The following is an 18,037-nucleotide window of genomic DNA, read 5'->3' as shown; positions in this document are numbered from 1 at the left end:
AAACTCACGGGTTCAGTCCCCTGTATGAGCCATTCACTTGACCTGGACTCAGTGACCCTTGTGGGTCCCTTCCAACTCAGAATGTTCTGGGATTCTGTGACAACTGGACTGCCTGGCCCTCAGCCTGGTGTGTAGCAAGCTGTTTTTAAAGGACACCAAAGCCTAGATAAAAATCTAAGAAGTGAAATTAGCCTTTTAAAATTACTGATATCTTAGGCATTGACATGATCCATACCTGGCTTTCCATAGTTTTTCTTGCATTTGTAACAAATTTACATTATGGGCAAATTCCCCACTGCCACAGATAACAGCTTTACCCAATTCCCTGTGGCAATGGGATGGATGTCACCCGGAGTCACCTGTACCCACAGTGATCACGTGTGATCATGGACTGGGGGCAGCTTTGGGTGCAGTTCCAGAACACAGCTCAGCAGTTGAGGAGGTTTTTGGGACACGGTGTTGGCACCAAGAACCCCTGGTCTGTGCTGCCCCCCAGGACACTCCAGCTGAAGGTGTTGGCTCCAAACTCCCACTCTCTGCAGCCTCAAGAGCTCTCACTCGGCCCCGGCGAGGCTCGAGTGTGTTCCCTGCTGCTCTGCATGTGAGGAGGTGGAGGAAGGAAATCTGGAGAGGAAGCTGAACTTCCTGTGCCAGAGATTTTAGGCTGGAACCTTCCCTGAATTCAAGACAATGCAGATGTGAATCACTGGAACTCAGACGTGCAAGATTTGAAGGCAGACCCTTCTGCATCCACACCTGTGATCAGAGGTTCACGGGCTGCTGTGAAGCCCAGGAACCACCTGACTGATTTTTGGACCTGGCCACTGCCCCTTCCACCCCCCACCCTGTCTCTGCTCAGAAACTCCTCCTTTTTTAGTTTCATTTCTCTGAATGTTGTTTCAGACTCAAAGTAGCCAGTTGGGGTGTGAGGATTAGTCACGGGGCCGTGGGTGAGTGGCCCCACAAACCGAGGTCCGAAGGGAAGAGGCTCCCAGTGGCCACCTCGAAGGACAAGGTGTGAGCACAGAAACAGGAGAGAGGTCAGAAGGGCTGTGTAACAGAGCCAGCAGCTGATCAGACACATGTACACACTTGCAGTTTTATGTTTTATAATTATAAATGGATGAAGAAGTCACCAAACTAATCCCACAGATGCTCAAGTTATCCTGTTTTTTTTCTGTTCTCTAATTCTGTTGGCACGTGTTACCAGCATCTTGCACGTCAGTTAAAGACTAAAGCTTGGAGGTTGTGGGGCATAGGTTTTGTACCCAAAATAGCAGGATATGTTAAGAAATCGAGAGGTGGGAATCAATCAGAAACTTTGATTCTTCTTCATTATTATTCCAGCACAGCACTGGGTTTACAGTATCACTGGCTACAATTCACACAAGAAAATAAGGGCAAGTATTTTTCATCAATGACCATTTTGATTGAAACCCGTGGGAGCAAGGCCATCATGCTCTGATGAAATACAGTTTTCTTGTTGGTGACAATAAAACTAGAGAAAGGAAGGGAAATAGGTCTTCCTTTTCTGTCCTGGAAGAGCATTATTCCTTATGTTCTTTTTTTTTTTAATCCAGGCAATTTCCTGTGCTTCCAAAGCACGATGTCCCACAGGAGGGGGATTTATAGAGCACCTTCCACCCCAAAGCACCAGGCAAAGCAGGAGGAAGGTTGCATTTATTTTCCCTGCTTCCCAGAGACATTGAAATTGGTGCAGATCTGGATGCCCAGGATATCGGTGGCAGGGATGGAGCCTGTCACACTCCAGGATGTTTCTTGGTTGAAAGAGAGCCCTACTCATTATTATAGATTTTTTCCCTGATTATTACAGCGGAAAATAACAGAATATATATCCCAGATGGCCCAAACCAGTATTTTACAGCAGGTACAGGGCCTTTTATCAAGGTGAAAAAGCCTTGAAGTGAAATAAGTGCGGAACAAGCCGACCTTCCCACGGCCACTCCGGCTCACTGCCCCCATCTGCTGGAACAGCCGGAGGGAAACCTTCCCCAAATACACCCGGCGTTGTTTGTTTTCGTGGCCGTCTGGTTCCCTGGCTCCTCACAGCCCTCTCGCCTTCCAGCCCAGCCGGAGTGACCTGGTGTGGGGGCAGAACAGCCCCCCTCTGCCTCCTGCCCTGGGGTGTCTGACAGCTCCCTCCCACAGGAGCTGCTGGGTTAAAAGGACACTGCTCAGGGGGGAAAGGACGTTTCTTGCCCCATGGAACTGAAAAAAGCTTCCTGCTCCTCTCCCCTCGGCCAGGAGTGTTGTGGTGATGTCTGGATTAGGCACCTGAAGTCCAGGGGCTCTTTCTAAATCTCACACTCAGCCCGGGTTGCTTCTCTGGATTTCCCCCCTTAAGAGGGGGAGGGAGTGGGGAGGTTTTTTCCCTGCACTTCATGTCCCACACAAAGTTCATCATGCTCTGACTGTACCTGTAGTTCATTGTGACAGCGCTGCCCACGCTCCACGTATTCATCCTCAAAATTCCCTGCAGGAACAGGCAGTGCTACAGTCCCCATTCCCAGACCAGTGGCACACTGGGGGCCCAGGGCACTACCTGGACCTTGGCACTGCCCTTCCTTCCTCGTGGGTGGAAGGAAGGAGGTTCTGCCATAAACTGGAAAGGGAAAAAGACACGCACACTTGGGAGCTCAACATCAGGCCCTTCTTTTTTCTGCCTCCTTTTTGAGCTACTTGGGAAAGCACAGTAAAAACTGAGTAAAAAAATCAAACTCCCTAATGCAGATTCAGGAATTTCTACGTTCGAAATAGAAACGGATTTTTTCCTCTCTTCAAGTGCCCAAGGTGTTATTCTAAAAAAAAGAAACAACAACAACCAAACCCCTTTTAAAGTCTGTGTTCTTTTCTACAGGCCCTTCTTTCCTCCCAGGAAGATTAAAAAGAGCTCTGGCATTTTGTATTCTAAATTTTGACTGACCAGAACAAAATGTTTTCCCGGCAACGTGGTTTTGCGCCTCAGCCTTTTTTGTTCACTGACCTTAGGATGCAGAATTTCATAAAACATTTATTGTCTTCTCCAGTTTTTAGAGCACAATTCCCCTGTGATACCCTGTTTTCACCGTCTGCTCTGAGTAGGATTCCAAGGCTTCTCTCGCAGTTTGAATTTTAATTGTGGGTGAAGGGAAGAACCTCTGCTATTTGCAGCAAAATTAGTCAGTGCCCTCCCTAAGCAAAAAGGGCTCCAACAGGTAAAGATGGTTAGAATGAGAGCCAGGAGACAGCCAAGAATCTGCAAAGTGATTCTGGGAGAGGTGTTTTGTCCCCAAGTGAGCAGGTTTTGCTCGTGTGTCCCAGTGTCCCACCCTCAGCACTGGCACAGCTGGGATCCTTTTCCCTCAAAAACTGCAGCTGGTAAAGATGAAATGCAGCTCAAAACCAACCCAACCAAACCTTCCTCTGAGCTATTTGAGGACAGCCAGACAGACAAAGAAATGGGTTTTCTCTGACTTTCCCTGTGCCCAGACCCTGCTGAGGCCTCGCTCTGGATGCTGCAGGTTTACCACTTAATGCTCTCCAAAGATCATAATGCATCAATTAGAAAAGCCATTGCAGAGGTACCACTTTCCTTGGATGGTTAACGAGCGTGGCCATAAAGGGATTTGCAACCTGAATTTCATGACAGAGCCAAGGTATAATTTGCTCTGGGCTATAAAGCCCATGAATTATTGAGTCAATTTACTTCCACGTCTGCCTTTCCTTTCAGAGCACAAGTGCTCGTGCTGGGAGCATGTGTGTGAGAGGAGAGGCAGGGCTGGAGGCACCAACCCCTCAGCAGCCCAGCTCCCCAGCACAGGCCCTGTCACACAGCCAGCAAAGGACAACAGAAAGCAACTGGCAAAATGATCATTTTGGGCACACGAGAGGAGAAGAACTGCACGTGAACAGCACCAAGCTGAGGAGCAAACATAAACCACGATGGAAAATGCACTTTGGGTACTTACAGAGAGGGGCTTTTCCCTTCGAGGTGTCACAGAGCTGGTGTGGGTACAGTGAGGCCTGAAGAGATCCAGTGATGGAGAAAACCAGCAGCCTGACAAATCAGAGCTCTTAGACCCTCCATCCAGCTGAGCCTGTAACCTGCTGTGGGACCAACCTCCCACCTGGTGTCCTTTTTAAACCTGCTTCCTTCTGGAAGTGAGGCTTTGGAATCAGTCAAATCCGTGTCCTGTCTCCCCTCCTTCCCCTCTGCACACCCAGCTACAGGCATGAGCAACAAGGAACTCTCTCTGACTTATCCAATTAAACAGAAACAGCCCAGGTGATCACTTTTCCATCCTAATTCCTGCTATTTAGCCTTATGTAAGGCAGCTGGGAGCAACATTTTCCAGCTGTGCAGACGAGGATTCAGGAGAGCAGCCTTTCCATCCTCTGTTCTGACATTAGTTCCTTCAGGGGTCCTCTGCTCTCGCTGTTCCCCCCTGGGACAGTGGTTCTAACTGATGGACTGGGTTTCCTACACAAAAATAAACTGTTCTCAGGGTGGGAAGAGTTCTGTGTTTGCTGCAGGGATTCAAAGGGAATTTGTAAATCCCCTCGTCGTGCTCTTTCTGTCTGGAGGGAGGTGACCTCTGCAGTGCTTTTGGGCTGAGGGAACCTGTGAAGGTGTAAATAATGACCATGGTGGGGGGATCTGCCCCCGAGGCTGTGATCCCACCCTGTGAGGGGTCAGATGGTTGAGATAAAGGGCTGAGCCATCACTGCTGAAAACACTGAGCAGCAAACCGAGCTGCTTGTGGTGTGCAGAGCAAGGCTGTGTCCCAGGGGCTGGTCGGGGCAGGAGTGATGGGAACAAAGCTGCTGTTTGAGGTAATGAACCACGTTATAAAGCAAGAGCCTGGGCAAAGCACAAGGCTGTTCCTTAGGTGGAGAGAAACCCCCAGATTATGCCCTTGTTCCTGGGAATTCAGGGGCGTTTGGGGTTTGGTTGGGATTTTGCATCCCCCCAAAGCAAAGGGACACAGTTTGGCAGCGCTGGGTCAGGCGCTGCCCGCACCCCAAAGCAGGAGCGCTGTGCAGGGGAGGGCAGGGAAGTCAAACCGTGGGGTTATTCCCATCCTCCCGCAGCTGGATCATCCCTTCCCGAGCCGCTGCTCCCACCGAGCAGGGAGGGACTGCCCTCTTGTGTCAGGCACTGCGGCTTCCTCTGCCTGCTTTCACGTTCCGTTTGTGAGGAGCTCAGCCATTTCCCTCCAACAGATATTCCTGCTCTGGAAAGGCAGAGGCTTTGTTCCTGAGTACTATCCTGGTGGAAAAGTTCCACAAATAGAAACACATCTGCTGTATTTGTGCCCTGCAGACACCCAGGGCTGGGATGTGTTGCCCTCCCAGCCAGAGACACCCAGACAGTTCCCCTGGGTCATGCCCAGTCTCCATCTTGACACAGGAAAAGAAGACAGGAGAAAGAATAAAACAGGAGAAATATAATTAAGAATGACAGAGAGGAGACACAAGAGAAGCAGATTTGTTACACCAGTCAGCCCTCATAGTAAGGGACATGCAAGTTAAATATAGACCTGACCCTTCCCCGGGGAGCCACGGGCAGCTCACACACACCAGCCTGGCTGGCAGAGACCTTCAGTCTTAAATCAGCAGTGCTCATTTCCAGAGCAGTTCTTGCAGTGATGGTTGGCAGAGAATAAATCTTCTAAAAGCTGTGCAGGCTTTTGTGCCCACCACTTCCACTGCTGGTTCATGGCAGACACTGGGGTTTGTGCTCCAGTGTTAACAGCACCAATGCTCAGGCTTTCCTTCCTGCTCCCATCCCACGGAGAATCCCAGAGCAAGGAGCCCCCCTGGGCATTGCTCGTGTTCTTAAAGGCAGCCAAATTAGCACCTTGCTAAAGCGGAATCAAGAAAATCCCTGCTCAGGAGTGGGCAAAATTCCTACCACTTGGAATAAGGAAGGGCAGGCAAGGGAAGGAGCTGGCATTTAAAAAAGGCCTCTCACAGCCCATGTTTTTACCTGGGCTGTGACTGCTGTAACCAGCTCCAAGCTCCCAGGTTTAAAATGATGCCCAGCAGGTGTCCTTCTGTCAGTACTTCCCAAAGGACCATCCCTAGGAGGAACTTCTTTGGGCTGTTGCCCAGCCTGTACGGTGGGATTTGTACCTACAGCTTATCCTGGCTGTTCTGTGCCACCCTGCTCATTCCTGAGCTCATCCACGGCCTGAACTGGGGAAAGCTGCCAGGAATCAGGGATTTTCTGTCCTGTGCTGAGACCCTGACACCTGAGCAGATAACAAAGGATAAAGGCATCTTTGAAATGCCTGATGGGTGTTTGAAACACCTGAGTAACACTGAACTTGTGTGCAAGGGCCTCTTTGGGACTCACGTGCATTTCATCTGGAGAAAACAAACACTGAAAGGATCCCCCACACAAGGCAGCTCTTCTCAAAGACAGGAATTTAAAGATTTACAAAACCTCAACAACAATCCCTTTGGGTCTCATGACCAACAACCACCAAGAAGTGTCTTTTCTCCTCTGCCTCTTTCCCTGTCTGTAGTTGTGGAACACAAGGAAGGCATTTCCCTCCACACACTCTCCTGTCCCTGCTTGGCATCTCCAGGCTCAGGAGGAACAGGAGCCTTTATGCAGCAGTTTGTGCTCAGCAATTTTCTGGACAGTTGATGTTCTCAAAAGAAGAGAAACTGCAGAGGCTGTTCAGTGGGACTTGTGGGGATTCCCCCTTCAGCTCCAGCTTGGGAAACTTCTGTTCTGGAACAACAGCTTCCTGCTTGTGCTGTTCTGAGTGTGTATTCCCAAGGTGGCAGAATTCCCCAGACCTTTCTTACTGCTGGACACAAGGAGTATTTTTTTATCAGGAGATGAACAAGCATTCACGTCCCACTTCTACAGGAATTTTTAAACTGCTGCCCTTTTACCTCGTTTCATATCCTTGAAGCAGCTTTACCAGGGGATTACAGAAGGCACAGAAAACATTTCTTCTGACAGATCATTGCAAGGGCACGAGAGGAAACATCTTCCCACCACAACCTACTTATAAACCCAAACTCTTCATGTCCTCTTTGATTCTTACAGTCCTTCCCTTCCTGAGCTCCCCATCTGAAGTGAGTCACATCTGTGGCTGTTCTTTTGTGGCACCTTCTGAAGTCCCTGAATTTGCCTGTGTTGCTGGATCTCTGGTCACTGTGTCAGGTGGGTCCTGGCTGGGGCTCAGCCCCCCTGGTGTCCCCTGCTCAGGGATGTCCCTGAGTTTCCAGGCCACTTCAGCCTCCTGCTTTCCCATCTGCACGGCTTCGTCATAGGAGGGTGGCAAGTCCAGTGCATAGACACTGTAGGCTGGGGGGGACACAGTGTTCTTATCCATATCCACAAACACTGCAGGGATCTGCACACTTGGAGGGTACTGCCATGAGCTGTATGCTGGGAAGGAAAAGAATGGAAAATAGAAATGAAACACCTGTGAGGAACACTGATAAATAACGGGCTGATCTGCTTTTCTCCAAGATATTATGGGCTCGTTTCTGTGGTGTCAGACACATCACTGTGCATTTAAGCTGTCAGGAGAGAATCCCCCCCTGTGCATTCTCCCAAAGGAAGTGGCCAGGAGAGGAACATCTCTGCATCCCAGTGCCAGTGACTGCTGTGAGACACAGGGGGAACACAGGGGCTCAGCTGGGTTGGGACAGGAACAGCTGGGAACCCTCACAGCAGAGAGAACTTGGGCTAGAATAGTCCCTCAGGAAAAAATGAGGGAGTGGTGAGAAGAACAGGTGGGGGAGAGGACACGTAAGAGGTTAACCCACCATGGACTTTATCCTAATCTCTGAAGCATCACATTCTCCTCCTCTCCTGCACCCACTCCCTGTGTCACCCTGGTGACCACCCTGCATCTCCTGCCCACCCTGTGGGGCTGGAAGTTGTTCTGGGAGTGCCCTGGGAAGCTCCTGTTGTTGCAGGGGCTGGCCCAGGATTGCAGGCCCCTGGGGGCCCCCCGGGGTACTCACAGGTGACGGTGCTGTGGGCGGTGCTGTCGCTGTCGATGCCGATCCCTCCCAGCTCACAGGGGTGCCGAGGGAACGCCTCTGCCGGGAGCCTCTTCCTGCGGCAGCAGAACCTGACGCAGCTCGCTGAGAGCCCGCAGAGCAGGAGCAGGAACACCGTGAGCAGGATCAGCCTGCGGGGAACAGCGTCACTGCAGGGCTGGGTCTCACTGCCCCAGAGCTGAGGGGATCCCCCGGAACGGCTGCGAGGCAGGCCCAGCCTCCCGGGTTTAGTTCCCAATGGGCCCTGGATCCCGAGTTAGAAAGTTGGATCCCAGCCCCTGAATGCCAAGTTGAAGCACTGCTGCCCATGGGGACAGTCCATCCTGGCTGTGGATGCCACACCTTTGGGTTGTTCTGGCAGTGGGAATGGCTCTGCTTCCCACAGGAACAGAGGGTTTGTACTTGGAGTGAAATACAAGCACAAACTTCCATAAGTCTGGGGCCTACATTTATAAAGGAGCACAGAAATTATATTAAGTTATATTTATGCCTTGAAAACACAGTTCTACCTCCAGTCATTGTTTAAGGCTGGAGAGCTCTTTAACAATCTGCAGTGTCCCCAGGGTGATGTCCTGGTGTTTCAGGTCCTCCTCTGCTCCAAAACTCCACCTTCCTCTCCCCCAGTTTCCCAAACAAACCCACTCTTCCCATGGAGGTTTTTAGAAGCCTTCTCAAGCTCTTCTGCATAACTGTGTATTTTTAAACAGTTCTTTGTATCAGCACATGCTAAGAAAGCAGAGTATCAACCAAAATGAGTCCAGACTGAAGGACAGGTAAAAGTCCCCAAGTCACTCTGTGTGCTGCCACCTAAGTTAATGTGTGGACAGAATACAAACCGTAAAATTATGTTTGAATGTCTGTAATGCTCGTGTTAGGCAAGAGATGAAGGCATTTGTGACCAGAGCTTCCTCTCCTGCTGATCCCTATTTCCCCCTTTCAGTCACTCCAACAGTTCCCAGGTGTGAGTTCAGAGAGCAAACCCAGCACTGAGGTGGCACCTCGAGCCCAGGATGGTGCCCGGGGCAATGCCAAGTCCCAACAAGTCTGTGCTGTGCAAACAGCCCAGAGCCAGCCAAGCTCTGGCTATTTAGGACCAACAAGGAGCCCTGCAGTCCAACTGGAGCGCTCTCAGAAAGGAAAGATGACACAGCCCTGGACGAACGCTGGGCCTGACACCCAATCTGCCCTGGGCTCTGCTAATCCACTCCTCTGGCAGCTCCCAGAAAACAGGAGAAGCCCTTCCCTCCATCCCGCCCTGAGAAGTGTTTCCATTCCCCTGCTGCAAGTGCTGCTCCAAACAGCTCCCGCTGGCTGCGGGTCAGTGAGCTCAGGGACCAACTCACCAGACATACCACAGGCTGGTCCAGTCAGACATGTTCCGAGGGCATCTGGGAGGGGAGGCACAGGAGCCAGGGGGTTCAGCAGCTCCAGGGGGTTCAGGAGCTCCAGTCAAACAGCGCCTGTGTGACAGGGAATACAATTCCCAGGATTTCTGAGGTGGAAAAGGGAAAGCAGTCAGTAAGAGTATGGAGCAAAACCTCTTTAGGTTTACTTTCAGAGAACTGTTCTTTGTAGCTGTAAAATTACTCCAGCTGAGAACATTTGGACAATCCCTCTGTACAAACTGGCTTCTGAGCCAACAAATGTTTTTACCAAGTGGTGCTTTACTCTTCTTGGGAGAAAGACAGACACGTGCAGGATTCCCAAAAACCAGATGAGAGTGTTGTTTGAAGGTAGCTGAGAGGAGGTGCCTCGTGGCACGGACCTGCCTGACACTGCCAGCCCAGACAATGCTGTGTCAAAGTTACTTTTCCCCAGCTCCGGTGCAGCCAGAGATGTTTTCAGCTGTGTTACAGTTCAAGAGGAGAACAGCTTGTGTCACATCTGAGCAGTGCAGCTGCCACACTGTACGTCCTGAACCTCCTGCCACGGATTTCAGGCACCAGAACAAAGGTTTTGGCCACGGGGGAGGATCTGGAGACTGTTCACAAGTTGACACTTTCAGAGTCGTTTTGGGAGAGGATCGTTCACCTCAGTCTACAGAGCAAGGGTAGCCAAGTCAAATTTGTGAGCTGCTGAGCATCTCAGAGATCCAAATGCAGCTGTAAGGGGTGGCCATCAGCAGGTCACCGCTCTGACCTGGTCATATCCCTGGATCCCGGTGGGAGAGGGTCGGGCAGTGGGTTACTCACCGGTCAGAGCTCTCGCACTTCTCCCAGAAGAGCAGAGCGATGCCCGGGAAGGGCGGGAGCCGGGCCGGGAGCAGCCCCGGCCAGAGGAGGAGCACCCCGAGCACTGATCCTTCTGCTGAGCGGGGTCCGCGGTGGTGTCCGCGCTCCGGGGCTGAGCCGGGACAGCGACAGCGACAGCGGCGTCCTCAAGGACACGGGCTGGGCTGAAAGGGGACACCAAACCCGCGGGGAGCCGGGGCCACATCGGAATAAATAACCGGCATCGGGCGGGGAGAGCCGGGCGGGGCAGGGGCAGGACCAGGACCGCCCCCTGCCCCAGTCCCAGCCCCAATCCCTGCCCCAGTCCCAGCTCCAGTCCCAGCCCCAATCCCTGCCCCAGTCCCAGCCCCAATCCCTGCCCCATTCCCAGCTCCTGCCCCAGTCCCAGCCCCAATCCCTGCCCCAGTCCCTGCCCCAGTCCCTGCCCCAGTCCCAGCCCCAATCCCTGCCCCAATCCCTGCCCCATTCCCAGCCCCAATCCCTGCCCCATTCCCAGCCCCAATCCCTGCCCCATTCCCAGCTCCTGCCCCATTCCCAGCCCGCAGTGAGCAGGTCGGGGTGGGGATACCGAGGGACAGAGCTCGGCTTTCAGAGATCTCCCCGGAGCGGCTCGGGGATAACCCACCCTGTGCCTGTGCTGTGTCAGAGACACTTGGAAGGAGAAATAAAGGAATGGGAAACCTGGCATGAGAAATGTGAGTCCGAAACAACTGCTTGGAAAAGCAGAGCATTTCCTGGATTAAAAAGAGTCTCATTAAAACACACGAAACACGACTGAGAAGGTACCACTGCTCTCTGAAGGTCAGTTTGCTCCAAACTGATTTAACTACATTTCACATGTAGAAATTCCTTATCTCCACCCATGAGCCTTTCACGTGATGTTCTCTGCCATCCCACCACACCACCGGGGAACCACGGCATGGGAGCCCCCAGGTACACAATGCCAGGGAAGCACCAGTGGCATTCCCTGCTTTTGCTCCGTAAGGCCCAACTGCAGGGATTCCAGGCCCAGCAGTGATTCCAGGCCCAGCAGTGATTCCAGGCCCAACTGTAGGGATTCCAGGCCCAGCAGTGATTCCAGGCCCAGCAGTGGCACGGGGCAGACTGAGCCCAGTGTTTCCCTCCAGGGCTGCTCAGGATCACGGGGCCGTTGCTCACCCAGGAAAACCTGTGCTCATACGTGTGAAGCAATCGCTGAAGTCACTTCTGGAGAAGCAGAACATGAATTATTCATATGTGTGTGACACTGGTGCTTATTCTTTTACTTTCTGCGTCAGAAATGAGCTGGGTTTGCCTTTTAAGGATTATAAAGACCATCCACGGATGTGAATTGCTTATTAAACCAGAGCTGCATCAGCATGGGATGCAGTTTATGATTTTAGATCCAAATGGGAAAGCACAAGTCTCATGTCCAGTGACCCAGGAGTGATCACAGTTGCAAAAACTCAGTCTGAAAGCAGAGTGATCACAAGTGCAGAAAACTTAAGCTTCTAGGAAATGTAGACATGTTCCTGAGGTCACACTTTCCACGTTGTCCTCACAGTAAGGGCTCCATCTCTACTGGGTCCTGTAAGGTGGACCCAGTGGCACGTTTAGAATCTCCTGGCAGTTTTAATGCCTGAAGTGCTCTGACTGTGATAACCTGCTTTGGAAGCACAGAACAGAAGAGGATCCTGTGCCTGTTCAAGAGCTGAACTTGCAGGAAGGCCTTGGCTGCTGTGCTGAGCTCCTGCTGGGAGCTGGCACTGATCCCTGCCCGGAGAACACACCAGTGCTCCCAGCTCTGTGCTCATGGAATCACCTACAAACCCACCACTTCTGGTCCAGCTCGTCTGTCTGAACTATGAGGGGAATTGTTTCCAGTCACCAGCCATCCCAGCCAATTGTCTGCTTCCAAAGGATCCAAATTATGGGCCTGGAATAACCCTTTGACTCCCACCCGCTGTGCCCTCCCTTGCTCTCTGGGAACTGCCCTCTCCTGGGTCCCTGTCCCCCGGGCAGCTCCACGTGCAGCAGTTTCCTGGGATGGAGTGGGATTTACTGGCCCTTCTCAGGCTGTGGGAGAACCAGCACACAAAATCCATTGTCCCCACCTCCAGCCCAGCTGTGCCAGGGCTCTGGCGAGGGCAGAGCTGTCTCTGGCTGGCACTGCCACCCCCAGCTCCTGCCCCTCCCCTCTCTGATGCTGCAGCATCTGCAGTCTTTAGACTGAAGAGTTAAGTGACTCCACAGCCACTCGATCCATTATTAAATGGAAACAGGTCTCAATGGATCCAACAACTGGCTGGAAAAACAAGGAACCCCCTCATCACTCACACAAGCTTCCTCTGTCACGGGGGAAGACCTGCTGAAGGATTTCTGGTGACAGCGGCTTTGCTGCTGCTCCTGCAGCCCCCGGAGCTCGTTACCACAGGAATATTTACAAACAGGGTTTCCATTCTGGGATTGCCTCACCCAGACCGGTGATTTAACAGCCACAGGGGGCAAAGGGCAACACACCCTCGGAGTGGGGGGAGGGAACTTTGTCACAGCTTTACAGTGACTCAGGACAGAGCTGACACAAGATGTCAGAGATTACCCATGTTTCCAGTGCTGACTCCCCGCTACCTCCACTCCCCACCCTGGGCTGCCATGAACCAGCTGCTGCTCCCTGACACAAGTTACACCTGCAGGGCCCTCCCCAGAGAGAGGCAGGGATCTCCTCTCAGTCAGAATTCAGAGGGAAGCAAACACAGAAATCCAGAGTTCCTGGACAGCCAGGATGTAGGGCAAGGATGTCTGATCACACCCAGGGAGCAGCACAGGCACTGCTCCCCCCAACCACATCTCAGCAGGCAGGTTGCACAGGGCACTGTAAGAGTGACTGCCCAGATGGGCTGCAGGAGCCTTGGATATGAAACTTTATTCTGGTCTTAAAAAAGTCAAGGATTTTCCAAATCCTATAAAAAGCCTCTGAAATTGGAAAACAAGACCTTGTTTGAAACCCACCCATGTGGATGTAAACCAAACACTCCTCCTGGTGGAATGCCCACCTTTGGGAGACACTGGGATTAACAGCAGTTGTAGCTACTTGCGCCCCTCATTAATTCCTTCTTCTACCACCAGATTATTGTCCCAGAGTCAGCTGGAAAATGACCCTGGTGGCACCAGAATTTACAGAGAATTTTGGGGGAAACAGAGCAGAAATATTAAATGTCCCTTCCCTCCCTGCTCCCCTCAGGTACTTGCAACAATCCCCAATGTCCCCACGTTTCCCCAGAGATCCAGTGAATTCCCAGCAATATCAGCCTCCACCTTCCTCTCCATGGGCCGGGAGCCCTCAGGGGGTGGGAGCACAGGCAGACACGACTCGAGCCATGAACAGGACTCGGTAACACTCCGTGATGTCCCCCTTCAGGGTCAGGAGGGCTGTCACCAGGGGAGGGTCACTGACCTACAAGAAACCACAGAAACCCCCCTTGGTTTCTGTCCCAGAGCAGGGAGTGGGTCAGGCTCTGTGGTGCCAGCCCTGGGCCCAGGTTTCCTCCCTCCCCCTGTGCTGGCTCTGCTGTTCCCAGCAGGCAGGGGGGTCTGGCAGTGACTGAGCCTCTGACCCCAGAGTGCCCCTGACTGTGACACTGTCACAGCAAGAGCAGAGCACTGGGCAGGAAACGGGTCCTGTCAGCCCCCAGTGAGTGCTGCAGCTTGTGTAAGAGCCAGGGCTTACCAAGAGGCACAGTGTCAACCTGTCACCCCTGCCAGGAACCCCAGAGCCCCTCTGTGCATGTGACCCCAGCAATCGCCTAATTTTGGAACAAGCTGCTCATCCTGCCATCCCACACATCCCACTCAGCTCTTCCAGTCCCCGTGAATGCCCCGGGAGGTGAATCAGAAGGGGCAGTCACGGCCCTGTGGAGATGTTGGGACCTCAGACCCAGCCTCTGGGATACAAAAAGGCAGGAACAGCCAGGGAATTGAGGTTGCTAAAGTGGGAAATCAAAAGGCCCCACTGACTTCCAGGAATGTGCCAAAGGAATGGCAGCCCAGAGAAATGTGAGCAGTGTGGCAGAGTGATCCATGGAAACCCAGCTGTGCCAGTGGGATGCAGCAGTTCCCTCTCGGGGTCACTCAGGGCCTCAGAGCTGTCCCAGAACAGCAGCAGCACTTTGGCTCTCAGTGCTCTGTGACAGTGGCCTGGAAGGAGTTATCCCCCAAAGGATGTCCCTGTGTCCTCCAGGATGTCCCTGTGTGTCCTCCAGGATGTCCCTGTGTGTCCCCCAGGATATCCCTGTGTGTCCCCCAGGATATCCCTGTGTGTCCCCCCAGGATGTCCCTGTGTGTCCTCCAGGATGTCCCTGTGTGTCCCCCAGGATATCCCTGTGTGTCCCCCAGGATGTCCGTGTGTGTCCTCCAGGATGTCCCTGTGTGTGTCCTCCAGGATGTCCCTGTGTGTCCCCCAGGATGTCCCTGTGTGTGTCCTCCAGGATGTCCCTGTGTGTCCCCCAGGATGTCGCTGTGTGTGTCCCCCAGGATGTCCCTGTGTGTCCCCCATTATGTCCCTGTGTGTCCTCCAGGATGTCCCTGTGTGTCCCCCAGGATGTCCCTGTGTGTCCCCTCCAGGATATCCCTGTGTGTCCCCCCAGGATGTCCCTGTGGGTCCTTCAGGATGTCCCTGTGTCCCCCCCAGGATGTCGCTGTGTGTGTCCCCCAGGATGTCCCCGTGTCTCCCCAGGATGTCGCTGTGTGTGTCCCCCAGGATGTCCCTGTGTGTCCCCCCGTGTCCCCGTGGCTGTCACTCACGCTCAGCTCTGCAGGTGGCGCCCATGACACGCGGATGCTCCGCTCCTGCCCGCGCTCCAGCGCTCCCCGGGGCTCCTCCACAGTGATCCCTGCCCGCTCCAGCTCCGGCAGCGAGTCCAGGCTGAACTCCACGGCCTGGGAACACACAGCACATCCTGCACTGCCCTTTGCCGAGCTGCTCCTGCCCCTCGAAACCCCGAGGATCCACCTCGTTCGTGGTTGTCACAAAATCTAATTCTGAGCTCAAATTCTGTCTTTCATTATTAGGGAAGCAAAGTGCTGCATTAATTATGTTGCTGACTTATTCCTCCTCTATTTGCCCCCGAAAAAGAATCTTTTCAAAAACGGATGCTTTCATGGTGAAAAGTTTATCACAAACCCTGAAAGCTGTGTTTTGTCATTTACAGAGTGAGTTTTGGACAGAAGGCAGCAGCAGCCACCTGTACACTGCCAGTACTGCCCACAGCACCTGCCATAAACCTGCAGATTTCCTCTCCCTCACCTTCTTGGCTGCCAGCAGAGGTGTGTCCACAGCCCCCACCCTCAGCTCTGCCCTGGCTGGCTCTGCAGGGCTCCCTCCATCCACGTGTTCCAGCAGCAGGAGAAGGGACCTCACCGGCTCCTGGGGCTCTAAACAGGGACAGTCAAACTCAGAATGAGCAGAAATTGCACCAGGATGGGTTTAAAACAAGTGGTGGTGTGGCAAACTCCTGAGCTGGCACTGACAGGGAGACCCTTCTTACAGAGCTAGGCAGGAGTTCAGGAAAAGGAGGTTTTGCATAATTTGCAATTGCAAACTGCAGTTGTTGCTTGTTTGTCAAGTTCCACGCTGGTTTTCCAGCCCATGGCACACACCTCTGTGTACCATAGTCCATAAGTGTGCATGTGCTTCAACTTATTTTTACCTCAGGAGTCAGGGGTTGCTCACACCCTGTCCCTGAACGCAGATCCTGCCCACAGAAGTTAAGGAAGGATCACTTCAAAACCCTGAAAGTGTGTCTGTTTTGTAACAGGACGAATGGGAGAGTCCAGGATATCTGGTTATACATGAAATAATTTTCTAGACACCTAATACACACCAGAGAACCACAGAGAGCAAACACATCTTAATAACTTTGTAGCACTGTTACATTATAATCCTTTTTTGCAAGTAAGTTGCAGAAGTGGATGACTATTAAGATACAACTGCATTAAAATTAAGAGAGAATTTTCCTTAAGAGAGTTTCCTGCATTTTTGTGTGTGTTACAAACACAGGCTGTACCGAAATGCTCATTTGTTCTGATTCTGGGAAAATTGTCTTCTAATTGCCTTTTTCTTAAAGGAAGAGGAGCATTCCCATGTCTCATCACTCCCTGCTCTGTGACAAGGTGTCAGTGGTGGCACTTTACCTGCTGTCAGTGCTTCCTGTGATGGCACAGACGATGTGACAGCCAAGGACTCCACGGGCACGTCCAGGGGAAGCCCCCCCTCCACAAACATGGGGTGTTCCCGCGCCGCTCCCCGCAGGGGGATCTCGTGGGCTGTTTGCTGGGGGGACACAGAGCTGGGGATGCAGCTGCCAGCTCAGTGGAGTGACAGCTCCATGCCACAGCAGCACCAGGGGCATGGAAATCTTCCTATGGAATGATCCAGTGCAGGAGCCCTGCCCTGCCCACTCTGGGCACTGTGCCCCAGGAGGGGCTGCACAAACTCTTTATACAAACGCCACCAAAAAGGGCAAAACTGCTCTGTTGCAAACCTGGCTGAGGTTCGTGAGCCGGGACCAGTCTCCAACCTCAGCTGGCTCGGGTTTGTGTTCCCAGTGACGATCCCCAAGGTCTCTGGAGACACAAAGCCCGCAGAGAGGAGCAGTCCCTGCCAGCCCTGCCCTGTCTGCAGTGCTGCTGCCGGGCATTAGTGGTCACTCTGCCCTCGCTGTTGGCCCCGTGTCCTGGCAGGGCTCGGGGTGCCCGCGGTGCCTCCACCTGCCCCTCCGGAGGTGCATCCCGGGCTGCTCCGCAGATGGACCCTCGGCCCTGGCCGCCGCTCCGGCCGCTCCCTGGGGCTCCCTGCACCTGCCAGCCCTGCCAACCCTGCCTGCCCCTGCCATGGAACGTCCCTGCAGGGACCTGCTCGGAGCTGTGCCCGGAGCTGTGCCCGGCGCTCACCCCCCACTGCAGCGGGGAGGGGACGGGGCCGAACCCCGAGTCGCTGTTGTTGTCGATTCGTGACTGAATGTCCAAACCTGGGAAGGGTCAGTGGGCCCCAGACCCGCCCTCCCCTCCCTACACCAGGTCAGGAACATTCAGACTTTGCTCCATAACCCAGGAGGTCTCACCTTGCCAAAGAGCACGACCCGGAGGCGGTCAGAGTAGTACAGACTCTCATGGTCAGGACTGAAGGTAACAACAAACTCCTGGCTCTTCCCAGCCTCGATTTCCCCCTCTGTTGGAAAGACGCTGAACACACTTAAGCCACTGTAGTTCTGTGTTCCTGGTAAACAAAAATGAGGGTACAGATAAGAAGGAGGACAGCTCCATCTTACTTCTTCATAAATTTTAAACCCATTTAATTTTTGTTGGAACAGCGAATACATAAGAGCTGATACATGGCTTTGCAGCAAAACAGGGTGTTAGAAACACCAGATAGCTCCATCCATCAGTTTGATAAATTCACCTCCAGAGGAACTGAAGCAGCATCACCAAATCCTTCCTATATTCTGACGTGTTTTCACAGAGATGGACATCCCTAAGTATAATCTGTAATAGGCAATTACAGATTTGTGTGGGTTTATTTAATATCTCCTTCCTTGTGGGTACTTGCTGAGGCTGCATAAATTTACAGCTGCCCATACTGAAAGAATCAGTACAGCTCCTACTGGGGAGCAAAACGAGGGCTTTAATTTCAATGCTGTGATGCCCCAGGTCTGACAGGGGCAGATCCACCAGGACAGAGCAGTGCTGCTTTACACTGCCTGAGTCTTCAGCAAAGGGAAAAGAGGAAAGAAAGCCCC

The 18,037-nt window shown here is 52.8% G+C and overlaps 2 protein-coding genes across 18 annotated transcripts in view; both read right to left on the bottom strand.

The window, feature by feature from the left end:
• Window positions 1-5,432: 5,432 nt before the first annotated feature.
• On the bottom strand, window positions 5,433-10,464 carry TMEM52 (transmembrane protein 52). 3 transcript variants are annotated; one of them, XM_064634360.1, is made up of 4 exons: window positions 10,227-10,464; window positions 9,387-9,526; window positions 7,996-8,165; window positions 5,433-7,411 (listed from the first exon to the last, which is right to left on the bottom strand). In XM_064634360.1, exons 2-4 carry the CDS (start codon window positions 9,407-9,409, stop codon window positions 7,101-7,103), a joined length of 504 nt encoding a protein of 167 aa, XP_064490430.1. In that variant the 5' UTR covers window positions 9,410-9,526; window positions 10,227-10,464; the 3' UTR covers window positions 5,433-7,100. The 3 variants fall into 3 exon arrangements, with proteins under 3 accessions (XP_064490430.1, XP_064490429.1, XP_064490428.1); XM_064634359.1 differs by having other exon boundaries at window positions 9,378-9,494; XM_064634358.1 differs by having other exon boundaries at window positions 9,378-9,526; window positions 10,227-10,463.
• Window positions 10,465-13,149: 2,685 nt separating this feature from the next.
• The window catches only part of CFAP74 (cilia and flagella associated protein 74), a 60,038-nt gene continuing 55,150 nt past the window's right edge, over window positions 13,150-18,037 (bottom strand). For 13 of the 15 annotated variants that reach the window (XM_064678925.1, XM_064678926.1, XM_064678927.1 and 10 more), the window contains 5 exons: window positions 17,363-17,517; window positions 16,434-16,572; window positions 15,547-15,674; window positions 15,045-15,179; window positions 13,150-13,698 (listed from right to left, as the gene is read on the bottom strand). In XM_064678925.1, the coding sequence (XP_064534995.1) occupies window positions 13,585-13,698; window positions 15,045-15,179; window positions 15,547-15,674; window positions 16,434-16,572; window positions 17,363-17,517 (671 nt within the window). In that variant the 3' untranslated portion in view covers window positions 13,150-13,584. Of the gene's footprint in view, window positions 13,699-15,044; window positions 15,180-15,546; window positions 15,675-16,433; window positions 16,573-17,362; window positions 17,518-18,037 lie in introns of those variants that run through there. The other 2 variants (XM_064678938.1, XM_064678939.1) reach the window with 2 other exon arrangements.

This window comes from Pseudopipra pipra, chromosome 22 (genome assembly GCF_036250125.1).
Source record: "Pseudopipra pipra isolate bDixPip1 chromosome 22, bDixPip1.hap1, whole genome shotgun sequence".
Classification (NCBI taxonomy): Eukaryota; Metazoa; Chordata; class Aves; order Passeriformes; family Pipridae; genus Pseudopipra; species Pseudopipra pipra.
Note: the sequence above shows the minus strand (reverse complement) of the source record. Positions and strands in the feature narration are given on the sequence as shown.